Here is a 12,567-nt window from a genome sequence, read left to right on the forward strand (position 1 = left end):
AAACGAGTAACGGCTCGGGGAACGCCCTCCCAGGCGCACAGTCGGGACAGGGGCAACACTGAGCGATTGTCTGCGAAGCCGCAAGGAAAAGATGTCTCACAGAACAACTCCAAGTTCCTCCTACAGGAAGATGTTCGGCGGGGAGAGAGTCTCTGCCAGGAGCAGCTACACCAGCCGCCAGTTCTCCATCCCGGTGCGCTCCTCCCGGGCCACCTACGGTGTCTCCCTCGCTCCCACCGTGTACGCGGCGAAGACGCAGCGGCTCCGGAGCACCGCGGCCATGCCCCGGCTGGCCTCCGAGAACCTGGACTTCTCCCTGTCCGACGCCATAAACAGCGAGTTCATGACGAACCGCACCAACGAGAAGGTGCAGATGCAGTCGCTCAACGACCGCTTCGCCAGCTACATCGAGAAGGTCCGCTTCTTGGAGCAGCAGAACAAGATCCTGCTGGCGGAGCTGGAGCAGCTGCGGGGCAAAGGCACGTCCCGGGTCGGAGATCTGTACGAGGACGAGATGCGGGAGCTGAGGCGCCAGGTGGACCAGCTCACCAACGAGAAGGCCCGGGTGGAGGTTTACCGGGACAACCTGGCGGAAGACATCGACCGGCTGAGAGAGAAGTAGGAGGCGTGGCACCTCCGTGTCCTCTAATGTGTGATGATAGAGCAACTTCATACAGGCCTATCAATTAGATCCATTATCACGAGCGTGTGTGCATGACTGACTATTACCGATAAGCATGCTATATAGACCCAAATACAAACTTGACTTTGCGCACTTTTCCCGCATGAATATGTGCCAAGCGCTGCGCAAAAGCCATGAGGCTGAAGTGCTGCTGCAGCTTTGTGTCTGAGTCAAATCTTCCCTGAGAAATGCTTTCATGCGTGAAGTAGAAGTGAGACAGAAAAGGGCAAAGCTTTTTTTGGAAGCATAAAAGGCTGTTTTTTTCCCCCTCTCGTCTTTTTAAAGAGGAAGAGTCCCAGTAGTGGCTGCCTGAATAAAAAATAAAGTGCCTGCTTTGTTTGTCTGTCTTTGCAGGTTGCAGGATGAGATCGCCCAGCGGGAGGATGCTGAGAGCAACATGCAGAGCTTCAGACAGGTACAGTATGACAAAAGTTAGTTTTTTTTTATATGCAGAATCAACAACTTGTCTTCTTAGCTCTCCTCTGCCACACCTCTCCCGCCGTAAGGGGTTAAAGACCTGAAACAAGTGATGATGTCAGAGAGATTAGACAGACCTTCATTATCTCCATGAGTCTCACTTCAGTGGTGTGACTGTCCGCCCTCCCTCGATCTAATTATCGCTCCAGAGCTGCAGACGCAGGAATGTCTCTCTTTTTCTGATGGCACAACAGCAGATTCCGTCCACAAATCCCAAATAGCTGTCGAGCAGCAGAACCGCCCCCCCCGCCCCCCCCAGGGCCCGGTACAAAAGGCCAAGTTGTGGCTGTTAAATCATGCCTGCAGCGAGAGGAGATCTTTTTAAGTCTGTCTGGTCACGCTGAATGAGCTGGACGGACACACACACACACACACAAAAAAAAACACGTGTGACAGTGTGGACCCAGTGTGGTTATCAGAGCGAAAAGACAAGCCGCCATGTGATCCGGCTGTCTCGTTCTGCTGAGGGCATCAGCACAGAAGAATCCCACTCGTTATGGGCTTGTCAGAGGTGCTTGCCCATCACCGGGTGAACAGCGAAGGGCTGATGGGATAGCATCAGACTTGTAACAATAAACTTCACTTCCCCCAGTTATTTCCTTTTTTTTTTTTTAGGATCCATCAATACATCGCTCAATCACGTCCATATGAATGCCAGGAAGGAAGGAAGTCCCTGTTGGCTGCCATGGTGGCACTCGCACAACAATGCAGGGTCCACAGCCGGCTCTCGCTCAGTCAGGCAGACAGTCACTCCTTCAGCCTCGGGCCGGTTTGGGGAAACCCTGCTGAATAGCACACTTTGTTTGTGGCATTAGAGCCGACGCAAAAGCTGCTTCATTTGCTGATACCTCAGTTACCAGCCTGCCAACGCCCTGACAAAGCACAGCGGTGTGGTGCCACCGCCCACACATACGCGGGAATCGAACAGAGCAGAGACGGATGTTTTGAACAGCTCAACTGTTCTTACGTTGTAGTGTTTTTTTTCATTTGCCTTGTGCTCAATTCAGTTAAATCAGATGTTCACAGTTCTCCAACCAACTCAGTAATAGAGCTCCCAGTTGAATAACTATTTCTACCAAAAGAACTCGTAGAGATTTTCAGGCTAAGAATGCGGTTAGGTAATAACAAAAGGGATTAAGGGTCTCTGGAACAATGCTTATGCAGTGCCTGCTTTATTCAGTCAGACTCCCTTATAAAGGGATGGAATCACTGAAACATTGTTGGACCCTTTCTGCTCCCAGAGGTACAAATAGACAGAAGTGCAACTATAGAGTTTCATTTGCTTTTTTTATTGTTTAGTCAGGGGCTTCCATTTGGAAGAACTCTATGCAGCTGATCTGCAGTGCTGGGGGAAGTATTGAGATCCTTTTTACTCAAGAAGAAGGTAAAAATAGGCCCTTTTCACAGCTCACAGTCTGACCTGTCAAAGCAGGAAGAGCACAAGTGTGACCAATGCCGATGACATCAACGCCAGCTCGGCTATATTAAGTGTCCCAGTAAGTCACGTCAAAGAGCGAACATGCACATTATTGGAGCCCTTCAAATATCTCACCTAAATGGAATCCATTTCATGCTACTTTTTCCTTCCACTCCACTACATTTATTCGCAAACTTTAGTTACTTTACAAATTCAGATTTTCCAGTGTTAATAGGCTTTGACTTTGACGTGGCATTAGAGAGGAGATGCTGCATCAGAGCCAAAGCAGCACACTTTTGAATGCAATTAATCTGTAACTGATAATCGACCACGCTGACGTCCTAGTAGAAATTAAAGTAATAAGTAAAAGTAAGCACAATTACTTAACGATGCAATACGTTAGAATTTCAGTCGAAAACATCTAAAAATGAATCAGATTTATTTCAACATGTTTTGACATGACGACATCTTTTTATTTTGTGTTGCAGAGCTATTTACTGAAGTCAGCATGCTGACCAGCTAGCCCCAGCCCTTCCTGGTCAGTCAGGACCGCTAACTGCACGGCTAACTGAGCCAGCTAGCATGTGGAAGTTAGTGGGTGCCCAGCCCCCTAGTTATATTGAGTATGAGTTTGGGTGGCCAATTAAAACATAATGCACCTTTAAAGTGTCACAAGTAATAGCACATTTTATGCTGTAACAGTTTTATCTTTACGAGTATCGTATCATCGATGATATATTGTATTTTTGGTTTTAGTACTTTATGTTTGAATTTGTCCAAACACTTATGAGCTCAGCATATGTTTTGAAGGTAACATCTTTATCTGAAAAGTGATTAGTGACAATAGAAGAAATCTAGTGAAGCACAGCATATTTCCCTCTAAAGTGCCAGTGATGTATTCGAGTACTGTGGCTTAAAAGGTGCTGCGGTGTGCAGGACATGTGAAAGACATGAGAACACACCTAAATGACATCTGCAAGGACACTTGTCACATGTCTACAGTCGAGTGTTATTGGATGCATGCGGGAGTGACCTTGCTTCGCTACACAAAAGGTCACTTTGTGTACGTGGGCATTGTCTGAGTGTGCCTATGCAGCAATGCGAAAGAGCGTTAGTTTTGCTCTGTGTCAGCAAACACATAATGTATAATTCACCTTCACAAGTCACCTCATTAAGAGTCGGTGTCACCACCCCACAGGATGTGGACAACGCTGCTCTCGCCAGACTTGACCTGGAGCGGAAGGTAGAATCACTCCAGGATGAAATCAACTTCCTCAAGAAGCTGCATGATGAGGTAAGCTTCCTCTTTTTGTGTCCAAAGCTGACTCTAGTTTAAAAGAAAACACCGTGCATGCACTGCCTAACAAGATAAAGGCAAACTACAAGCATACTGGGCCAAATCATTTGAGGTATTTGTTAATCTGCCCAGACTAAAGCGACCGGACTCGATGCCTCAGAGCAATGTTATACTGACAAGAAAGTCATGGAAAAGTATACGCAAGAACCTTAAAATAGATTGTTGACGTATTTGTAATAATGTCCCTAATGAATACCATATGAGTTGGCAAAATTGTATTTGCACATGCCTGTTCCATTGATTGCACTGCAGGAAATGCTGGAGCTGCAGAGTCAGATGCAGCAGCAGCAGCATGTGCAGGTGGACATGGAGATGGCTAAACCTGACCTGACAGCTGCTCTGAGGGACGTCCGCCTGCAGTATGAGAACCTGGCCTCCAAAAACATCCACGAGTCCGAGGAGTGGTACAAATCCAAGGTAAAGATTTTGCACCAGTTTGGAGGGTATGTTCAAGAAAGTAGGAAGTGACATGGTAAACTGAGAACTCTACTGTCTCTGTAGTCATGCACATTTCTTTGCTCTTTTGCTGCACGAGTTGGGGGAGGAGGGAGTTTGTGGGTTACTGACCAAACAAAGCATTTACTGTAGGAATATAGAGCTATTTAACACTTAATTAAAAAAATATATCACTTGCAGCAACTTTAAATTTATATCACATTGAATATCATGTTGTTGTTTTTTTAAACAATAGTCTTTTCTCTTTGGATTAAGCCATTCAAAATAATTTGCATTTGTCAAACTGCTGTCGGAAAGAAGAGAGGGTGAGAAAGCAGAGCTGGTACTGGTGCGTTGTTGCTGCTGAAAATTAGTCTTGAGAAGATTCTAAATATTCAGTATCAGTGTGTAACAAAATGTGGATATTTTTGACAACACTAGTAGTTGTTAAAGCATAAACGTATCTATGCAGCCTCTGTGCTCGACCTGCCTACAACTTGTGAACAGAGTTTAGCATTTAGCAGCCATGAAGATGTTTCCCTTAGGACTTTTTTTCAGGTGGACAGAAACAAAAATTCAGATGACTTCTGTTTTGACAAACCGACAATTGCCTGCTAATAAGTTCAGTCTATCACTTTAAAAGTAATGATGTGTCAATGTTTTGTTTAGAGCATGTTTCCAGTGCCCCCATGAGGCTGAAAAATCAGCTGGTGTTGGTTAAAATCAGCTACAGCTTTTATTTCTCTTTAGTAGGGCATTAAATCAACTACCCAAGTACCATGAGAACTGCAGTAAAATAGAATCTTACTTTTCTTATAACCTCAAAAAAAAAAAAAGAAGAGAACTTCAACGAGCATTCAGCAGCCAAGGAAATATTTCCCCTGGACTTGATGGACAAAAAAAAAACAAAAAACAAAAACAGCTGTAAATGTTAATTTTCTATAAAAAGAGGGCATTTATACTAAAAGCGGCTCAGTACATGAGAATCTTTTTTGTCTTTATGACCTTGAGCAAGCATCAAAACTGCTTCACCAAAGTGTGGCGTCACGTCTGCAAGTCCGTTTTGTGGCCACATCTTTCATAACAATTCGCTCTGCCTCAACCTCTGACTCATCATTTATTGAACGGTTTTTCTCCCTCTGTCTATGTTTGTCGCTATGATTGCCAGTTTGCTGACCTCACTGAAGCCGCAGCCAGGAATAATGATGCTTTGAGAGTGGCCAAGCAAGAGGCCAATGACTATAGACGTCAGGTTCAGGCACTTACCTGTGAGGTGGATGCCCTCAAAGGAACTGTGAGTATACACCCTGCCGCATACAAGGACATTATACAAAAAAGCCCAATGTTTTCAATCCAAAAACAACTTGAGATAAACAAATGGAGCACAAAAAGTCCCTAGAAACAAAGCATTTGTTTGAACAATGACACAGCAAAGAGCTCACTCTTGTCTTTTCATTTTTATTCACCGCCTTGAGTGTCATTGTGCTCCCTCTTGCCTGCTCTCCCAGAATGAGTCCTTGGATCGCCAGATGAGAGAGATGGAGGAGAACTTCTCCCTGGAGACGAGCGGTTACCAGGACACCATCGGACGTCTGGAGGAGGACATTCACAACATGAAGGACGAGATGGCCCGTCACCTCCGGGAGTACCAGGACCTCCTAAATGTCAAGATGGCCCTGGACATCGAGATTGCCACCTACAGGAAGCTGCTGGAAGGAGAGGAGAGCAGGTAACGCACGATGACCTTTGCCTGAGCATTCATGTGATTCAACAGAGATGCAGATCATTGCATGTGACCGTTACTGTCTCTACTTTCAGAATCACCACCCCACTGGCTAGCTTCTCATCTCTAAACCTGAGAGGTAGGATCACAGTCTGCATGTTGACTTCACAGCAGGAATGTGATAAATATATTGCGCGCTAAAAATAGAACAAACTGTTTCTGTCTTTTTTTTTTTCTTTTTTTTTTTTTAGAAACAATGATGGACTCCAAACCTCATATTGAAACCACAACCAAGAAGGTTCTCATCAAGACCATTGAGACTAGGGATGGTCAGGTAGAGTCCACTTCAAGTGATTTCCAATCAATGAAGTAATTTCCTGACGGTCTTCTCAGCTCAGACTCATCCCCGTTTCTCTGTCCTCTGCGTCCTTGTTCAGGTGATCAACGAGTCAACCCAGAACCACGATGACATGGAGTGATGATGTATTTGTCTTTGCCAAACAATCAACAAAAGCAATACGAAGAAAAACACAATTCACCAGGGCTTCAAGCAAGCGAACAAACCAACAACAACACAAAAAGCAAACAGCTTCTTAAAGTGCCTTTATATGTGATGATCCAGTGAGCCTGTTAGTTGACACACAGACTATATTCTGCTTCCTCTCCTCTGCTGAAAGTATTCTCTTTTGTCACATTTGTTTAGACACAATAATGAGATCAGCACAACATAGAAATCCTTATTGAGGTCTACAAAAATCTTTCTTTGTAACCAAAGTAGTATTTTTGATCAATACAGCATGCACACTCCAGGAAACATGTATGCTAAAGATGTCACAATTGCCTGTATGCAGCAATAAAACATTGAGACTGTAATTCAATCCTGTGCACGAGTTGTGATGCTTAAGTAGCATTAGGCTGAACAGTTCCTCATATGAAAAAAGGGGAAACTGGTATTATTTTAAGCAGTGCAAGAACTGGAAATGAGATAGATCGGTAGGATTACATATTGAAACAAAACCTCCTTACTGAAAGTCCAATAAGTTGACCTGCAATACATCAAGCATCTAAAGTTGAAGGGAAACTTTATGATCTATGTTGGTAAATTTTATTTCAATTGCTGCTTTTAATGGGTTGTCCGTTCCTTGACATGACTGAAAACCCCAGAAATAAACTGACATCGACGTAAGAATGTTTGACACTTAACTTAGTGAATATCAATTGTAAGGAGCTTTACAAAATTAAAATGTCCTCATTACAAAATGATCTGTTCAAAAGTTCAACCAAAATGTAGTAACACTTACGTTGCATAATAAGATCTAGATAAGATAACAGTACATGTACTCAAGAACTGCAGCTATGCACACTTTTGAGATACTTTGAGAATTTCCATGTCATGCAACTTTATGCTTCTTAGTAAAATAGTCAACCTTTACTTTTACTTTATCTGACATCTATAGTAACATTTTCAGAATAATACCACAAGTTAAATGTATGATTGGTTGATAAACAATGCATCAAGTACTTCTTACTTTGAGCGCATTGAGTGCGTTTTGCAGATAATACTGCATACTCATTTGTTTGGTTAATATTTGGGTAATATGTTGAATGGAGGACTTTGTAATTGAGTTATTTTACATTATTGTATTGCTATCCTCATAAGAAAAGGATTTGAATATTTTTTCCACCCATGAACAAAGATGACCTTCAGTAAAACATAACAAGCATATTCATCTTGACAAAATGACATCTTATTAAAATATAAGGAGGCTTAGACGTCAAAATCTTGCAGCTCTTTGATGCTACTTTTACTTGGCAACTGTGTCGTTGTCCCTGGGTAAATTAACAATAAAGAAATCTTGAATCTTGAATAATGTCAACATCAGGATCATTGACTTTTCCAGGGAGATCTAATGTGGCAGTGTTTCAGCAGACAATTTGGTCAGTATTATCAGTAGAAATGTGGAGAGAAAATACTGCAGTTCTAACCAAAAACTGGCTCAGCTCTGAATTCACTTGAGATGCTGCTGTACTTGACTGCCATCTGTCGGTGATTGGTGTCAACTGAACCACATGCAGCGGTGGCTCATTTGCTGAACAGCAGGATACGATCTGTCACAAGTAGCCAGAAGCTTCATTAAATCACAATTTGGAACTTGTTTATTTGACTCAGGTCAGATCTCGCGATAATTAACCAAACATACGCTTAAAAACGCGATTTCAACAAGGGAAATTTCTTGGCTAATTTTGATTATAAAACGAACAGTGTTAGGCACACTTAACGTGAGTGCAGCTGTGTATCTGCTCATTTTAATAACCCGGGATAGCTGCCAGTTAATTAATGTCGCTTGTTTTCGCCGGTCTGCCCCGAGAGATCAGTGTGTTTGTCGACAAGAGCAACTTCATCCATGTGACGTGTCTGCCGGAGGAAACGCGAGTGGAGGGGGATGCCGACATGATCCGTTCAAACTCTGTTTTTACGCTTCTTCTCATTTTGATGTGTCGGTTAACATGGTTTAAAATGAAGTTTCAAGCTAACAGTTTCTGAGTGTCGGAGGTGGGTGTTTTTTTTTTTTCTTCTCCCCCCACGGCGCTTTGTTGGTGGTTGTATTTGGCGAGCAGAGTACACAAACAAAAATGGAGTCAAGTTTAAACAGGTTCGAGTAAAGATGAAACTCAGAGTGACCCTTTCCGACTGAAGCTTTAAGCCTCTTTTGTTTTTTTGGTGATGGGCTCGGTGACTTCTGCTCTAACAAGGACAAGAAACGCGTTGGTGAAAGTGGGTTCGGAGCCGGAGAACCATGACCCGGAGAGGAGCCAGTCCGCCCCGGAGTCGGACCGGGCCAGGAAGAAGAGTACGCGGTTCAACGTCGCCAGCCAGACCTGCAGGCAGAGTTCCCGCCAGTCGCTGTCCGAGGTCCTGAGCAGACAAGACTCAGACAAAGGCCGAGAAAGTTCCAAGAAAAAGACCAACGAAGCGCAGCGAAGTGGTGAGTTGAACAGCGAGCACAAGTCCACACTTTAGAGGGGGCACTGTGTAGCTTTGAGAAGAGATTTTAAACTCAGAAACATCCATCTTTTCCATAACTGAGCTGTTGTGACAGAAAAATGAGGTCTTCAGAACAGTGAAGCCGGAAAGGTGGCAGGGTCCGCCACGTATAAACAAAGTAAAGCAGTTTGAAATGTGTTTATCAGAGGGGTGAAGGGTGACATTGTCTTTTTTTGTGTAAGCCTTAACAAACTAAATCGACAAACTCTTTGTATCCAAGACTGAATAAACTGAATAAACGAACCGACACTGTGTAGCTTTGGAGAATTCAAACTCTGAATTGTAATATTTAAGCGATGAACAATTTGAAGCTAGAAAGGTGGCAGAGTCCGACAAATATTAACTAAGTAAAACAGTGAGAAACTGTGTATTGTTTATTCAGTTTATTCACTCGTGAAACCAAAGAGAGTTGCTTATTTATTTTGTTTAGGCAACCATTCAGTGAAGATCTTTCATTTCAAAACTACAGCAACATCGTCAACACAGTTTTACTACTGTTTCACTTTGTTTGTATTTGTGGGGTCCTGCTGATTTTCTAGCTTCAAACTGCACAGCTTATTTATTCACTTGTGGAAAAGATGAAGTATTTCTGAGTTTGGGTTATTACCTCTTTAATCTTGTGAATGATTCAATTCTGAGATTGCTTTTCTTTTCCAAAACTACATAGTGCCCCTTATGTAAGGGTTATCTGAAATTGTACATAATTGAAGCACATGGGTACTTTGTTACTTAGTTACAGTGTTACCCAGGCTGGTGAACTGGCACCAACTGAAGGTCATACTCTTTACATAAATGCTTGCATGGTGTTAAAGGGCCACCCCCTGGTTTAATTTAGAAAATTACAAAAGAACTCTCTCATTAAAGGGAAATGTCCCAGTTTTTTGTGTGTATCCTGGCCTCAAATACAGCAGCTGTGTCACTTTATGCTGCACATCTCAGTGGTTCAGCTCATGGATGTATCTGTAGATGAGAGCAACTGGTCACTTCAGAGGATTACTGTGAATATGCTACTGGGGAAAAAAAAGGTATTCACTGAATGAATGCCGAGCTCTTTGAAGACCAGCCTCAATGCAACATATCTCCACTACCAAAGCATCTCTTTGATGTTCGTGGTGTCCTGTCCCTCAGACTGAAATAAACCAAATTGCAGTCCTGTTGATTTTAACAAATTCACATGAGAAACTGCTGTGTTTGAGAGATGTTCTGTGTTGTTTTTATTGGAAAAACGGTACAGAATTTTCGCTAATCAGCAGCAGTTATCAGGTGACAGCACACAGGAAAAGAGGTAACATGTTAACAAAAAGTGGTGCTATGTGAGATACAGTACACGGTACAACATTTATCCAGCAGTTTCAATGAAATAAGCCCAATTCAGCTTGAATCTGTTGTGCAGCTCGTGTAGAAATCCATTTTAACTGTAAAATGTTATTTTGAGGAACATATTTTTTTTTTTTAGCTTTGTCCTGTGTGTTGCTCAGTGTTTCCTTCAGTTTATCCTGTTTATCTTGAACTCTCACACCACTCCTGCCACCTCCAGTTCCAACTCCGTACATATCCATCCCAGAGGAAAATACTTCTCCCTTGCTGTCTCTTTAAATACCATCTGTACTGTGGTGTTTCCATGACTGTATGACAGCGTAGACTCCCATTGAGTTTCCTCCCCTGTCCCCAGTGATGTTCCTGTGTGTTGAGGAGTCTCCCCTCCGACTCTCCTCTGACGATACACTCATCTGCTTCCTCCCGAGGAACAAAACGCAGCAGACACTTTGCTCTCGATCAGCTCACCTTCTGGGTGTTCCGTGTTAAACAGTCCCTGAAGTGTAGAGATCTTAACTACTGCTGAGTTCTAGAGTTAAAAGAACAGTTTGACATCAGCTCTAATAACCTTCAATTGTAGCTCTGGTCTGAGCTGCCGTACCAAATGAGACCACATGACCACACAATTGAAACAGATGGTTCGTTTTAAACTGTTAAGGGTGTTTCAGCTACCCACAATACATGAGCAGTGTAGCAGAAGCTTTATGGAAAGTGTCTTACAGTCAGTCCTCATAATCAGGTGTAAATATAAACTACTGGAGAGATTTTGAAATAATAGTGATGTTGAAGAGCTGCAATTATCCTGCTGTTGATTGCAATACTGGCACAAGAACTAGGTCACATTCAGGAGTTTCCTGTGGCGTGCTAGGAGCTGCAGTCACGCTTATAGCATATTTTAGTCATACTGTATGGCATTTCCATCCATAGCATGTTTGTATGAGAAACAGTGGGATAAAGTTGTGTTTGAGACTGTAGTGTCACACATTTACATATTCCTGTATACATTTATGATTTATTTACTGAATGCACACAATGTGCCACTGTATTTTGAGCAGCGTAAAAACACTTTTATTTGGAAGTGAAACATTGAATAACACTCTAATGATAAATTAAGTAAGTAAAGCTTGTAAGCAGCATACTGAAAATGTCTTTATTGAGAAACACAGACTCAATTCATTTCCCAAAGAATACTTATTCTATATACAGGATTAATTAAATAATGGGTTATGATACACTATAAGGTATTTGTTAGTAGAGCCCGACCAATAAAGGATTTTTAAGGCCAATACTGATACGAATATTTGGTGATATATGTATATATACACACACACATACACGCACACACATATATATATATATATATATATATATATATATCTCAATGCCTAACAAAACATGAACAGCTTTCCATAACAGTAGTAATTTGTAGTTATTTATTAGTCCTCACTGAAATAATATGACAATGCAGTTTAAAAATAAACTTGTTTGTTTTATTGTTGCAACAGAGCAGAGGAACATCAAAATATATTCTAGGGTTTGTGGCGTTCAAAACACGAGTGTTGCAAGTCAGTTTGAAAGTTAGCGTTGCTAGGCTAACAGCTGATTGGCGGATAAAGGCGAGTCCATGGAGCCAGTTGTTCAGGTGTGCAGCCTTCAAAGTCAGTAGCACAGCCCCAGAGCTTGTAGGGACAACTTGGCTTTCTTTTTCCAACAGAAAAAATTTTGCAATAGATTGAGAAGCGGCGATATTCACGCCAGCGTCCTCTCGCTTGATAGAGTGACTCACCCGTCACGATGCTTCGGTGTCAGCCTCAGCTCACTTTTCGGAGGGAAGTTAGTGTCATACTTTTTATAAACAGTTTGAAAGTGCCTGTCAACATTCCCTTTCTTCGGAATAGCGATGGTAGTTTGACAAATCAGACAAATGCACATTTTTTTTGGTTCCGTTCTTTTATTGACATCAGTGGAAGCTGCTAACCAGGACACTTAGCTCGCTTGGATTTTGCAGTAGCTAGCATGTTTGCGCAGGCATGGTGACCTGTGACACGTGACACGTGACCCTACACGTAGAGATCTCAGCGTAGCCGTCCTGTACGTCTAGTAGGTGGCTTAG

The 12,567-nt window shown here is 42.5% G+C and overlaps 2 protein-coding genes across 4 annotated transcripts in view; both read left to right on the forward strand.

Moving 5' to 3' along the window:
* Positions 1-6,969, forward strand: LOC119010809 (vimentin A2-like). Its single transcript, XM_037083300.1, has 9 exons — positions 1-618; positions 1,037-1,097; positions 3,775-3,870; positions 4,186-4,350; positions 5,537-5,662; positions 5,877-6,097; positions 6,187-6,230; positions 6,343-6,425; positions 6,529-6,969. The coding sequence occupies exons 1-9, from the start codon at positions 92-94 to the stop codon at positions 6,568-6,570; spliced, it is 1,365 nt and encodes a 454-aa protein (XP_036939195.1). The 5' UTR covers positions 1-91; the 3' UTR covers positions 6,571-6,969.
* Positions 6,970-8,289: 1,320 nt separating this feature from the next.
* Positions 8,290-12,567, forward strand: part of pde1cb (phosphodiesterase 1C, calmodulin-dependent b) — a 99,043-nt gene continuing 94,765 nt past the window's right edge. For 2 of the 3 annotated variants that reach the window (XM_037083293.1, XM_037083295.1), the window contains exon 1: positions 8,290-9,078. In XM_037083293.1, the coding sequence (XP_036939188.1) occupies positions 8,817-9,078 (262 nt within the window). In that variant the 5' untranslated portion in view covers positions 8,290-8,816. The remainder of the gene's footprint in view (positions 9,079-12,567) is intronic. The other variant, XM_037083294.1, reaches the window with a different exon arrangement.

The sequence above is a fragment of the Acanthopagrus latus genome, chromosome 21 (genome assembly GCF_904848185.1).
Source record: "Acanthopagrus latus isolate v.2019 chromosome 21, fAcaLat1.1, whole genome shotgun sequence".
NCBI lineage: Eukaryota > Metazoa > Chordata > Actinopteri > Spariformes > Sparidae > Acanthopagrus > Acanthopagrus latus.